Genomic DNA, 12,372 nt, shown 5'->3' with positions numbered 1-12,372 from the left:
CAAGTCTTCAGTGGTCCACAGAGTGGACAATACATGAAGACCTTCTGATGTCTAGGGCCAGCATTAGTCTCTGAAGGTTCACTTGGACTTGAGGTTCCATAGCCTACTGCTGTAGAACATACTGTGGCTCCAAAATTGAGGGGAAGTCACCTGACTTGCATCAACTTTGCCCCAGGAAGGAAAGAAAAAGGTATTTAAGTGGGGTCACAGTGTGGACCTCAGAAGAGTCGTGTCATGCACCCCGCGCTCCCAACAATGGATTGCCCAAGCTTCGGAGATTCTACATCAGAAGGTATTCAAGTGTGGACCACAGAAGAGTTGTGTCGTGTGCCCCCCTTTCTCCGTAGGCATAAATATGCAAGCTTGGGCAAACCATTGTTTTTTTGGGGGGTCCACACTGTGGACAATACTTGAAGACCTTCGGATGTCTAGGGCCAGCATTAGCCTCTTAAGGATTTCTTGGACATGAGGTTCCATAGCCTACTGCTGTAGAACATATTGTGGTTCCACAACTGAGGTGAAGTCACCTGACTTGCACCAACTGTGCCCCAGGAAGGGAAGAAAAATCCAAGAAAAGAAGAACCTGGCTCTACTATTGGCAACAAGTGACCTCAGTGTGTCAGTTATTAGCCACAGACAAGAGTATTCTGACCCCCTCCAGTCCATTTCATGACTAGATTTCCACATCGGTGGGCAGACTATAGGTGGCCCAGCACTGGTACATCGTCCTCTTACACAGCGTGTAGCCATCGCCGTCCTTGTCCTTCTGTGGCCGGAAGAAGGTCAGCAAGTTCTCGTAGTAACAGGGAAGTCGGACGCTGGTCATGGGCACGCCGATCTCTCGGAAATACTCCTCCACCTCCCCTTTGCCATCAAAATTCATCACTTCCAGCTTCCCACCGGTCAGCTTCTTCACATTCTCCAAACCGCTGAACACCACCAGGGTCAGACCAAGGCGCTTGGACACGTCTGCGATGCGTTTGCCCTTAAAAGAGAGAGAGGACGGCTGTAACTTTGTGCTAATATTTATTTCCAAAAACAAGTTCAGCCAACACATGCTGTCTGGAGGGATGTAGCCTTCAATCAAGAAAGAGGCGTGGGGGGGGAGACCACTGCAGAGAGGCCACTGCTTCCACATATGGTGCTCTATAGCGGCAGTAGACAAACTCTGGCCCACCAGTTGTGGTGCAACTACAAATCCCATAAGTTTCAGCACAGCTGGAGGGCCAGACTTTGCCTACCCTTGCTCTACAGCATGACAGTAGGGAACAGGCTACATCTGGAAGACCTCCTTATTGTACATGTAGTATGGTAACACAGTGGCCCCTTCAAGGGTAGAGATTTGAGTACATAGCAGTACCACGGGATGCCTCAGCTAAGGCCGGTCCCTCACCTGGACGATTTCTTTATCTTTGCTGAAATGTTCCAAGAAGTTGGTGACCACGAAAGCTGCATAAGCTCCGCTCAGGGCGGCCTCCACGCTCTTCTCGTCATCCAGATCCGCCGCTACCACCTCCGCGCCGGCCTCCTTCTCTGTAAGTGTTACCCAACTGTCACTGGAAAACCAGGTCCCCCTCCCCCACCCTGCCAGATAGGACTGTGCTGAGTGGCAGAGCTGCCTGTATCTCAGGACTGGATCAGCACCCGGAGAGGGGTCACAATTTTGCAGGAAGGAACGCAGAGCGAGCTGCAGAGAAAACATTGGCCAGCGCGGTGAACTTTACCCCCCAGTAGAAGGATTGCCGTCCTCGCTCACCTGTGGCTCCGAAGACTGCGACCACTTTCTTGGACATGGCAGAGGATGAGGATGGCTTCTGGCCAGAGATGTTCAGCACTCCTGGAATGAAGGAGGAATGAGAGAGAGGAGCTTTAGTAGGTGGCTGAGGTCCTCCCCACCCCTGGCTGTTGTTTGGCTGACGTCCAGGAGTCACGGTGACTCAGCAAATACAACAGACGGCCAGCGGGGACACTGAGCCCAGCGGGGCCCCCGGCCAGGGAACCCTCCGTTCATTCATCTCATTCTGTTCATGGCTGACACCTGACCACCATTTGGGGTTGCCACCTTTTCTTCATGTGAAACCCGAACACTCTAGCGCCGCACGCGGCAAATTAGTTTTTTGGGAAAATAAAGAGGAGAGCACGAGGAGAGGCGGCCAGGGGAGGGAGTGAGGAGACCAGCTATAGAGGACTACAAATCCCAGCAATGCATTATACAGCAATACAAAATAATGTGAAGCTACATACTCTGTGCTGTTCTGGGTTGGCGCCCCGATGTCTCCAGGTGGCCTGGTGGTTTGTGTGGGCTGCGCCACTCTCGGGTGGGCTGTGTGACAGTGACACTCGGGTGGGCTGTGCAACTCTCAGGTGGGTGGTGCAACACTCGGGTGGGCTGTGTGACTCTCAGGTGGGTTGTGCGATACTCGGGTGGGCTGTGCGACAGTGACACTCGGGTGGGCTGTGCGACACTCAGTGCTGTCTGGGCTATGGTGTCTCACCAGGGGGTCCACAGGCAGGCAGCAACGTGTCAGTGAGCCGGTGTTGTGTGGAATTGTGTTCCCCTGTAAATCTTCGTTCCCCCTGCCGCTCGGCTATTTCTGTAACCCCGCCTCCATGCCTCTTCAATGCTGCTGCATGGGGATCTACATAGCCCGGCCTCTCTTCTATCTTTGCTGATCTATCACATAGAGGAACGTCTCCTCGTCTCCTCCTTCTTCTCTATGATCACCAGCGTTAGAAGAGAGGCGGAGCAATCACAGATGTGGCTGCCGAGGTCCTTGTCAAGCGCGATCACGAGCAGCCCATCGGCCTGATACCCGAATCTTTCTCCGAGCTGTGGGCACATGTAAACAGGCCCAGACTGCCCGCAGCTGAGAGAATGATTCGGGTTTCAGTCCGATGTGGCTGCTTGCGATCGCGCTTGACAAAGACCTCGGCGGCCATATCTGTGATCGCTCCTCCTCTCTTCTATCTCTGGTGATCATAGAGAAGGAGGAGACGTTCCACTATGTTCCTCCCGGTGTCGGCACTGAGTGTCATGTGTCCGGGTGCCCGGACCCAACACGTCAAAGCCGGACGGGTGGCAACCCTACATAGGGAGCTTCTTATGCCTATTGTGCGACACATGTTACATATCGCAGCGAACATCGGAATGAGAGCAATAATTTTAGGGCCATTAATCACTGATAACACTAAACTGATGAGCAGTATGGCCAATTTTCGGTGTGGTCTTTTTTTGCGATTTTGCGGGTGCGCGCAATTTTAAGGCGTGACATGTTTGGTGTCTCTTTACCCGATGTGACCCCGTCTTTTATATTTTACGAAAAATATGGGTTTTTTAACATAACGTAAAGGAAAACTTTTTTTCCCCCCGAAATTTACGGTACTTTTTTCATTACATTGTAAAAACAAATGACCCCTCCCTCATGCTGACCGGTGACATTTTTGACGCCTTAAAATTTTTCAAGCCCTGCCTCAACATCAGGAACATCTCCCGCAATTTATAATCCCACCATACCAGGAACATCTCCCAGGATCTATACCCTCAACATGCCTGGAACATCTCCCAGGATCTATACCCTCAACATATCAGCAACATACCCTAGGATTTATAACCTCAACATATCAGCCTTTATAACCCCTACCTTAATCAGGAACATTTCCCAGGATTTATACCCCCACCATACCAGGAACATACCTCAAACACTTATACGCCCACCATACCAGGGTCGGTCCACAGGACCTATACCCTCAAAATATCAGGAACATTCCCCAGGTTTTATACCCCAACCATACCAGGAACATACCTCAGCATTTCTATCCATAGGTAGCATGGCCACTTCAATCCAGTCACCTTGGAATGCCTAGATGGTGATTGTCCAAGAACAGAATGGGAGGGGAAGTCCAACATCTTAACCCCAGCCATTTGACAACAACGCACACCTTTTATCCATATATATTGAGCAATTAGCTGCAATGCAGATTACTTGACATCAAGGATAGCCAATGAGGCGGGCTCTATCTGACTTGCTGGCTGCTGCACCTTCTAATGCACATCGTGAGAAGCTCCCAGTGTGCAGAGGAATCAGAGTAAAGCTGGCTACACACAGACATATTTTTATAATTAAAACCATACAACAGGTTCCTCCATCCATGCTATACGTCACAGATGGAAGACCCGCTACCTCTGGACAGCACTGGATCACTTGTCTAATCAGTGGAGAAGATGGTATATCCTGTACTGTAATGAGCTAGAGGTAATGTCATGATACACTCCAGACCTACACACCCCATGCTGTATGGAATAAGGGTATCAAGCTTGTGCCATGCAGCAGACCTGGTACCACTGCCCCGCTGTGTGCTCATTGCTCTATAATGAAACATCACCTTACTTTGACCAACCACAATCAGAACGGCCTTCCTCTCCTGCCCTTTAAAGCTCCGGGGAATTTTCCAAACTCCCCTTGCAGTGGGGGCTCGTCATGTCTAGGGGGAGAGGTACAAGCTGCAATACTTGACGTATTCCTCAAAACTGTGCACTCTTCTTCCTTCCAACACTCCAGGTTGTGGAAGAGCTCTCGCCATCCTCACAATGCAGGACTGCTGGTCCTCCATTCTATCTGATGACCAAGTGGCCACGACTGAAGCACCAAGGATGAGTGGTCCTAGGGGACCGGTCACATGGACAGGGGGATATTGTATGTTAAATGTGATTCGGCGTTTCATATTCGGCAATAACTGTGCAAATGAAACGTGTAGTTTGTAGGACGGTAAAGCAGATCTAAAGAGAACCACCAACTTCCAATTTAGGATGGAATGTGGAAGGATTAGAATCCCGATCAACAATAGGTCCTCACTGGGGAAGTATCAGCCTCTCTATTTGAACTGGTGGCCATTATTGGGACAGAAAGGGATAGGCAATCCCCAAATAGAGCAGCAGGTGAGGGTAAATCTACCAATGGTGACACCACGTTCTGATGACAACGGTCTAAGGGGGGATTTCCACTCTCTGGGGAGATATTCTCACTTCCTGTTTTATCTCTGGGACAGGAAGTAAAGATAATCTAACCACAGGGATAAAATAAAAACCCAAACATGGGTTTTAAGCATTCCCTACTTTTATCAAGTGGCTTTAGATACACTTACAGAATTACAGTCCATTGTATGATGACGTGCTTATTTCCCCGCCTCATAGACCAATCCCGATGTCAGGATTTCAGTAGAATCCACAATTTTGCTCATAGCAGAAAGAAGGAAGCCAATTAGGATTCAAAATATTCATTTTATTACAAAAACACAGATGAGTCCCGGCTGGTGTTAGTGGGAAGGTGGATCGGTCTACCACGTGGACAAAATTCAGCGATCTGACCTATGTGGTTCAGGAAACAAAAGGATAAAGGGATATCACCAGCACACCAATCAAAGGGCCTTCATCATTCCGAGCCTGATGAAGGGGACCCCTTGAGGCCCTGAAATAGCTTGTATCTGAATGGCATTCATCATTAAATGGACTTTTTGCTGAAACCCTTTGATTGGTGTGCTGGTGATATTCCCTTTTGCCATATGCTGATCACGGTGCCACCCGTGGTCACTAAGAGCACCCGCCTGTACATACAGGACATCCATTGATCCGGTAAAGAGTGCAGCAGGAAACACAAGTTCACATTGAACAAACACTTCAGTCCTTTCACTGTATAAGGGAAGGAGGTTCACAGGTCATCGAAGGCGGCCTTGTTCTCCACTAGCCAGCACTGGAACTTCTTGGCTTTGGGATTGAGCTGGAGGGTGAGCTGAACATCGCGGTTGGGTTTCATGGTGTAGAATTCAAACATGTTGGCCAGCTCTTGTGCTCCGGGGAAGCCCAGCTTTGCATAGACAGCAGGAGACAACTGCAGAAGGAAGAGCAAGGGTTAAACATGAGCTTCGTGAAACAGGGGCCTGCCATGATATATGTAGCCAGGGCCAGATTTGCCACAAGGCCAACCAAGGCCCGGCCTCGGGGCAGCAGGGAGTAGAGGGGGCAGAAAGGATGTGGAATTCCTGACTCCCGATGCCCGGGACATGCAGTTCCAGGCGCCGGGCGGGTAGTCGTTTTCTACATTCAGCCCTGATTTGGGCAAGCAGAACTAAATGTACAGCGGGGAAGCCCGCTTGTATGCAGCCTGCAGGTCTGTCATTCTCCATGGGAAGAGGGGAGTTGGCGGGTAGGGGTGTGCATTGAGGAACCTGGCCTTGGGGCAGCAGAGAAAGTAAATCCGTCCTGGTATGTAGCCTGTCGCTGCCGGTCTTCTGAAATTGCTAGTTGCCTGGCATGCAGATCCCCTTCCTTCAGTCGTCTCAGTCATTGGCCTGGAACAAGTGTGCAGGAAGTTCTACACCAGGGATGTCCAAACTGCGGCCCTCCAGCTGTGGTGAAACTACAAATCCCATGAAGCATCTCTCTCCGGGAGTCATGTCTGTGAGAATCTTGCAATGCCTCATGGGATTCGTAGTTCCACCACAGCTGGAGGGACGCAGTTTGGACATCCCTGTTCTACACTCACCTGCTGCATTCTGAAGTTACCTGCCGCGTTCTTGTTTTGGGTGAGTGGCTCAAGTTATTGAAGGCCGATAACCAAGCAAATTGAATTCCCCAGAAGAATTGAGCAGGGGCAAGTTCTGCATTTCTGTCATGACAGTTTTCATTGTAAGCACAACTCCAGCCAAATACAATGGGTGTTCATATGTGCATATATGAGGCCAACATGTTCTGAGGGTTCCACGAGGCCTTCATCAGGGCTTAGCAATGTGGGAAAGGTTAAGGTCTAGATGGAGACCAATGTGGTTCACAAAAGCAAATTTGTACAAATCCTGAATATCTTTTCACAGTCAATAGTTTGGCCGTCATCCAGACCTCAACCTTTCCTACATTCCCACGCCCTGAAGAAGGCCTCTTGGAACCCTTGAAACGTGTTGGCCTTTTGTACTGCATGCATCCACAAATAAACAGAATCTGGATATAAACACAAGCCGAAGCTCTCTTCCTCAATCCTCACATTGTATTCCTGTCTGCGTCAGTTTCCTGTACAAGCTTTGAGTAGAGCCCTCCCTCGTCACCACTTATTACCTTGGCGTCTCTGATGTTCTTGCCGAGCACTCTGGTCATTATGGCAGCGTACTGCTCCGTCGTCAGCTTCTCTGTGCTGAGGCCGATGTCCTTGCCGGCGTATTTCGAGGGAGACCGCAAGATGCTGAGAACTATGCCACCCAGATCCTTCACGGACATCCCATCCAGAGGGACATCACCCATAGGGAAGCCTGCAAAAACAGAGCATTTCATAGGTACACTATACATGATGTTCGGACAGGACGTGCACTTATCCTTTAACATTGATAGATGAACATAGAGAAAGGGAACGCTTAGAGTACTGTATATCTAGAGCCAAAACATTTAAACATTTTAGATAAAGGTTCAGAAGTGGTTAACACTTTTTGGAGTTTTTTGCCATCTGTATCCTGCTGTGGAGAATGGGACAGGAAGTGAAAGGCAGAGACACAGCAGGAAGTTACAGAAAAGTCCCTCTTAGTTCTCAAAGCAACATAGATCCCCAATTGGAAGACTTTCCATCACCTCTTGTTCCAGTGATATCTGTAAAATGTTGGACTTCCTATAACCTTCCGTCTCACCGACTATGGTCACCAGGACAAGGAGAGGGTCAATCTACCCGGCGGGACCACCAACAGCTTCTACACTCCGGCCTAAACAAAGCCTAGAGTTACATAATTGTGGTACCACAGTATGTTCTACAACTGTGCTGCCCCAACAGGGGCATAGAATATGAGATGCATAGCCTCAGTTAAGATTAGCATTGTTATATAGGTTAGAATTTATATAGTGTGATTTGCCTAACTATTTTCTCATAGCTAAATTCATGTGTTATCCTATGCTGCCATCTAGTGGCCTTTTGTTGTAACAAGCATGCTTTCTGTAATTATCTGCAAATGGAGAAAGAGGAAGCAGGTGCCCTTGCAAGACTGAAAGTCCTTGAACAAGCAATGGGACAAAGTACTAACTCAGACTGTCTTATTCCTGCAGAACTGGAAGATCCAATTGAATGCACAGTACTGCTGTTCCTATCATCTGCTGTAACCTGATGTAAAGAATAAACACCTCTTTTGAATGAATCGGTATTGACGAGTTCAGCTATCTGACGAGGATTGTCCGCAGTGAGTATATCTGCTTATACAGGCCAGGCATAGAGGTCTCAGCAAGGGATATATTTTGCTATCACAACGATCGGAGTCAGAATAACAACACTAGGCTATGGGACCACCAGTCCAAGTGAACCTTCAGAGGCAATGCTCTAGACATCAGAAGGTATTCAAGTGTGGTCATAGTGTGGACCACAGAAGAGTCGTGTCGTGCACCTTTCCTCCTAGGCAATCAATTGGGTTTTTTTTGGGAGGGGGCTTGACACAAGTCTTCTGTGGTCCACAGGTGGACAATACTTGAAGACCTTCTGATGTCTAGGACCAGCATTGCCCTCTGAAGGCTTTCTTGGACTTGAGGTTCCATAGTCTACTGCTGTAGAACATATTGTGGTTCCACAATTGAGGGGAAGTCACCTGACTTGCACCAACCTTACCCAGGAAGGGAAGAAGAATCCAAGAAAAGAAGACCCTGGCTCTACTAGTGGCAACAAGTGACCTCAGGGTGGTAGTTATTAGCCACAGACAAGAGTATTCTGACCCCCTCCAGTCCATTTCATGACTAGATTTCCACATCGGTGGGCAGGCTATAGGTGGCCCAGCAACGGTACACCGTCCTCTTACCCAGCGTGTAGCCATCGCCATCCTTGTCCTTCTGTGGCCGAAAGAAGGTCAGCAAGTTCTCGTAGTAACTGGGAAGTCTCACGCTGGTCATGGGCACGCCGATCTCTCGGAAATACTCCTCCACCTCCCCTTTGCCATCGAAATGCAGCACTTCCAGCTTCCCACCGGTCAGCTTCTTCACGTTCTCCAAACCGCTGAACACCACCAGGGTCAGGCCAAGGCGCTTGGACACGTCCGCGATCCGTTTGCCCTTCAAAGAGAGAGAGGACGGCTGTAACTTTGTGCTAATATTCATTTCCAAAGACAAAATTCAGCGGACTCATGCTGTATGGAGGGATGTAAACATTCAATCAGAGGGGAACGCGTTAGACCGCTGCAGAGAGGCCACTGCTTCCACATACGATCCTATGGTGCTCTATAGCGGGGTAGACAAACTCTGGCCCACCAGTTGTGGAGCAACTACAAATCCCATGAAGCATTGCAAGACTGACAGCCACACGGATGACTCCCAGAGGCAGATGCATAGTTTCAGCACAGCTGGAGGGCCGGAGTTCGCCTCCCCCTGCTCTATAGCATGACAGTAGGGAACAGGCTACATCTGGAAGACCTCCTTATTGTACATGTAGTATGGTAACACAGTGGCCCCTTCAAGCAGTACCACGGGATGCCTCAGCTAAGGCCGGCCCCTCACCTGGGCGATTTCTTTATCTTTGCTGAAATGTTCCCAGAAGTTGGTCGGCCTGCAATCTGTACCATGGAAGGAGAGATAAAAATTGGGGAGGAGCCACACTGGTCAGACTTTGTACGGTGACACGGAACCATCACACGGGTCAAATTACTGATCTTCAGCAGATGCCATTGGCTGAGAGCATCAGCCAGACGGGGCCCCAATAGTACAACTATAGGCTTAGCAGTTCATGTGGCTACTATGGGGTCTGGGGAGGGAGGGGGCCCCATTTTTTAATTTTTGTTTGCAGACCACTAGACCTCGTCTTCCAGGACTTGCTTGCCGTGAAGGTGGGAGGGCCAATCCACCGAGCTATAGGGGTGCTATGGAGGACGGAGCAGTCGACTGTTATAGTACGTGGACTCTGCCAAGGCCGGCCATACACACCGAGATTTCCCTCATTCAGCCCCCGGTGACCGGCCGTTCATATCGATTTCACTGCAACTTCCTGTTTCATAGCCACAGCAAGTCAGATAGAGCCCGCCTCATTTCCTGGCTGGAGGACGTCCCTGGCTCCGCCCCTTTCATTCACTAAATTTCAGTTCATTCAATCATGGAGGCTCAGCATCACACGTGGGCGTTACCCAAACCACTCTGCATGCAAATAGAGCCGGCCCACTGCTTGCATCAGGGCTGAGGGCTCTTGAGAGGAGTCATGAGGCAGGGCACTGTGATGTTTTCAGGAAGCTATGTACAGCACCCTGCCGGCCCCTCCCACCAGCCATCATCTGCCTGCATTAAATAGAGAAGAACAGAGATCCAATGAGGAGATCACCGGGAACTAATATACCCCGAGCAAATATTCACTAGCAGAAGGTGATACTGGGATGGAGCTCTCTTGGTGAAAACTGAACACCAGACAAGTGTAAAAGTAATGCAGCTCTGTGTTCAGGAATATACATCATTTATATGTCCCACACAGCCCACCCCACACAATTTGATGTAAAATGATGTTTCATAAATAAATATGCATTTATTATTATCAACATAAATGTTTCATAAACAACAATGATGTAAATAATAGTTCACATTTATTAAAGGAGAACTATGAGGTGATTGCTTTTCACTCCCCTCATAGTTCTAGCCGACCTGTCACAATGAGACTGTCACAGGTCGGCTCAGTAGATCACATACCGGCGTTCGCTTACCTCTCGATCCTGTCACGGCTCTCTGCTGTGACAGGGGAGGGGCTGGATTCCCCCCCTCCCCGCTCCGATCCGGGGGAGGGGGGGGTACAGCTGGCTCTGCCACTAGATAGGCAGAGCCAGCTGTCACGCACGCAGCTGGGCGGATCTCGTCATCTACGTCGGGATCCGCTCCAGGTGCGGCGTCTCAGTATACCGCGAGCAGTAGCTCGCGGTATACTGAGCTTAAGGTAACGGGAGGACGCTAGTTTGTGTCCTCCCATTACCCTAAGGAGAACTATGGGGAAAACACTGACCCCATAGTTCTCCTTTAAACATGATGTCCAAATTATGAATATTTTTCGCATAAATGTATTTACATCATTATAAAAACAATATGTGATCAGCGCCAGTAAATAAATGCAAATAAGAGCTACTAGGCACTCAAGATAAATACCTAAAACAGGTAAACAATCATGTGCCGAGATGAATAAATATATACAAGTCAGTGAAATATGTGATGTGGCGATAAGATATACGAGTATAGGATTCAAAAAATATATACAGAAGCGCGTATCAGACATGCGAAGATGAGGACAGAGTGACAGAGTATTTGAGGCTGAATACAGACACGTGTCCATCAAGTTCAGCCTATTGCGTGTATGCATGTGATTCTACATGTGTGTGTACGCGTCCCCGTGTGATCTTGCTCCTAAGTGCACCTGTACCTCAGAGTGATAAACACAAAGTCCAATGTGCAACAATTATAATCGTGTAAATACATGCCGGGGATAGTCCACCACTAGAGAGATCCAAACTTCCAGGTGAGCAGTTGTCACAGAAGTTGTCACAGAATCCTGTCAGACGTTCACCTCCACCCGGTGAATGTAAACATTGGAACGGTGCTCCCCCTGGGTAGAACGAGGTCTAAAAGCGCGTTTTCCCTTAGTAGCGGAGGGAAGCCTGTATGACTGAAGACCGGATACCCTCCTCAGCTCGCAGACAGCGTCAGCATTTCACAGGGAGACAAAATATAAAGAGGACGTCGTGCGTATCGTCCAAACAATGCAATTTGCACATTGGACTTTGTGTTTATCACTCTGGGGTACAGGTGCACTTAAAGGAGAACTATGGGGTCAGGGCTTTTCCCCACAGTTCTCCTTAGGGTAACGCGAGGACATAAACTAGCGCACTCCCATCACCCAAAGCTCAGTGTACTGCGAGCTACAGCACGCGGTATACTGAGACCACCGCAGCTGGGACGCATCCCGACTGTCGAGATCCACCCAGCTGCGTGAGTGACAGCTGGCTCTGCCTATCCAGAGGCAGAGCCAGCTGTGCCCGCCCCCTCCCCCGTCTGTTCCGCCAGTCAGCGCTGGGGGATCGGACAGGGGGGGAGGAATCCCTGCAGGGAGCCGTGAGGGACAGTCACCGCTCTCTGCAGGGACAGGATCGAGAAGTGAGCGAGCGACGGTATGTGTTCGCTCACTTCCCGATCTACTGAGCCGACCTGTGACAGTCTCATTGTCACAGGTCGGCTAGAACTATGAGGATGAGTGAAAAGCACCCCCCTCATAGTTCTCCTTTAATAAATATGTATTATTTACATAATTGTTTATTAAACATATAAATAATAATAATACATATTTATTAAAGATAATTTGTGTCAAAACATATATATATATTTTTTTACATAAAGTATGTTTAATAAAT

The 12,372-nt window shown here is 49.0% G+C and overlaps 2 protein-coding genes across 2 annotated transcripts in view; both read right to left on the bottom strand.

The window, feature by feature from the left end:
- The window catches only part of LOC108796517 (nmrA-like family domain-containing protein 1), a 6,335-nt gene extending 1,754 nt beyond the window's left edge, over positions 1-4,581 (bottom strand). Inside the window, exons 1-5 of the mRNA XM_018568005.1 lie at positions 4,511-4,581; positions 2,692-2,867; positions 1,757-1,837; positions 1,394-1,533; positions 736-985 (exon numbers count right to left, since the gene is read on the bottom strand). Of these exons, the coding sequence (XP_018423507.1) occupies positions 736-985; positions 1,394-1,533; positions 1,757-1,837; positions 2,692-2,867; positions 4,511-4,581 (718 nt within the window). The remainder of the gene's footprint in view (positions 1-735; positions 986-1,393; positions 1,534-1,756; positions 1,838-2,691; positions 2,868-4,510) is intronic.
- Positions 4,582-5,657: 1,076 nt separating this feature from the next.
- LOC108796516 (nmrA-like family domain-containing protein 1) overlaps positions 5,658-12,372 on the bottom strand; it is a 9,375-nt gene continuing 2,660 nt past the window's right edge. The window contains exons 3-6 of the mRNA XM_018568004.1: positions 9,500-9,555; positions 8,809-9,058; positions 7,103-7,293; positions 5,658-5,885 (exon numbers count right to left, since the gene is read on the bottom strand). Coding sequence (XP_018423506.1) covers positions 5,706-5,885; positions 7,103-7,293; positions 8,809-9,058; positions 9,500-9,555 — 677 coding nt within the window. The 3' untranslated portion in view covers positions 5,658-5,705. The remainder of the gene's footprint in view (positions 5,886-7,102; positions 7,294-8,808; positions 9,059-9,499; positions 9,556-12,372) is intronic.

This window comes from Nanorana parkeri, unplaced genomic scaffold, assembly GCF_000935625.1.
Source record: "Nanorana parkeri isolate BGI_ZX_2015 unplaced genomic scaffold, ASM93562v1 scaffold1127, whole genome shotgun sequence".
In the NCBI taxonomy this organism is placed as follows: Eukaryota; Metazoa; Chordata; class Amphibia; order Anura; family Dicroglossidae; genus Nanorana; species Nanorana parkeri.
The sequence above is the reverse complement of the archived record's forward strand: the minus strand, read 5'-3'. Positions and strand labels throughout refer to the sequence as shown.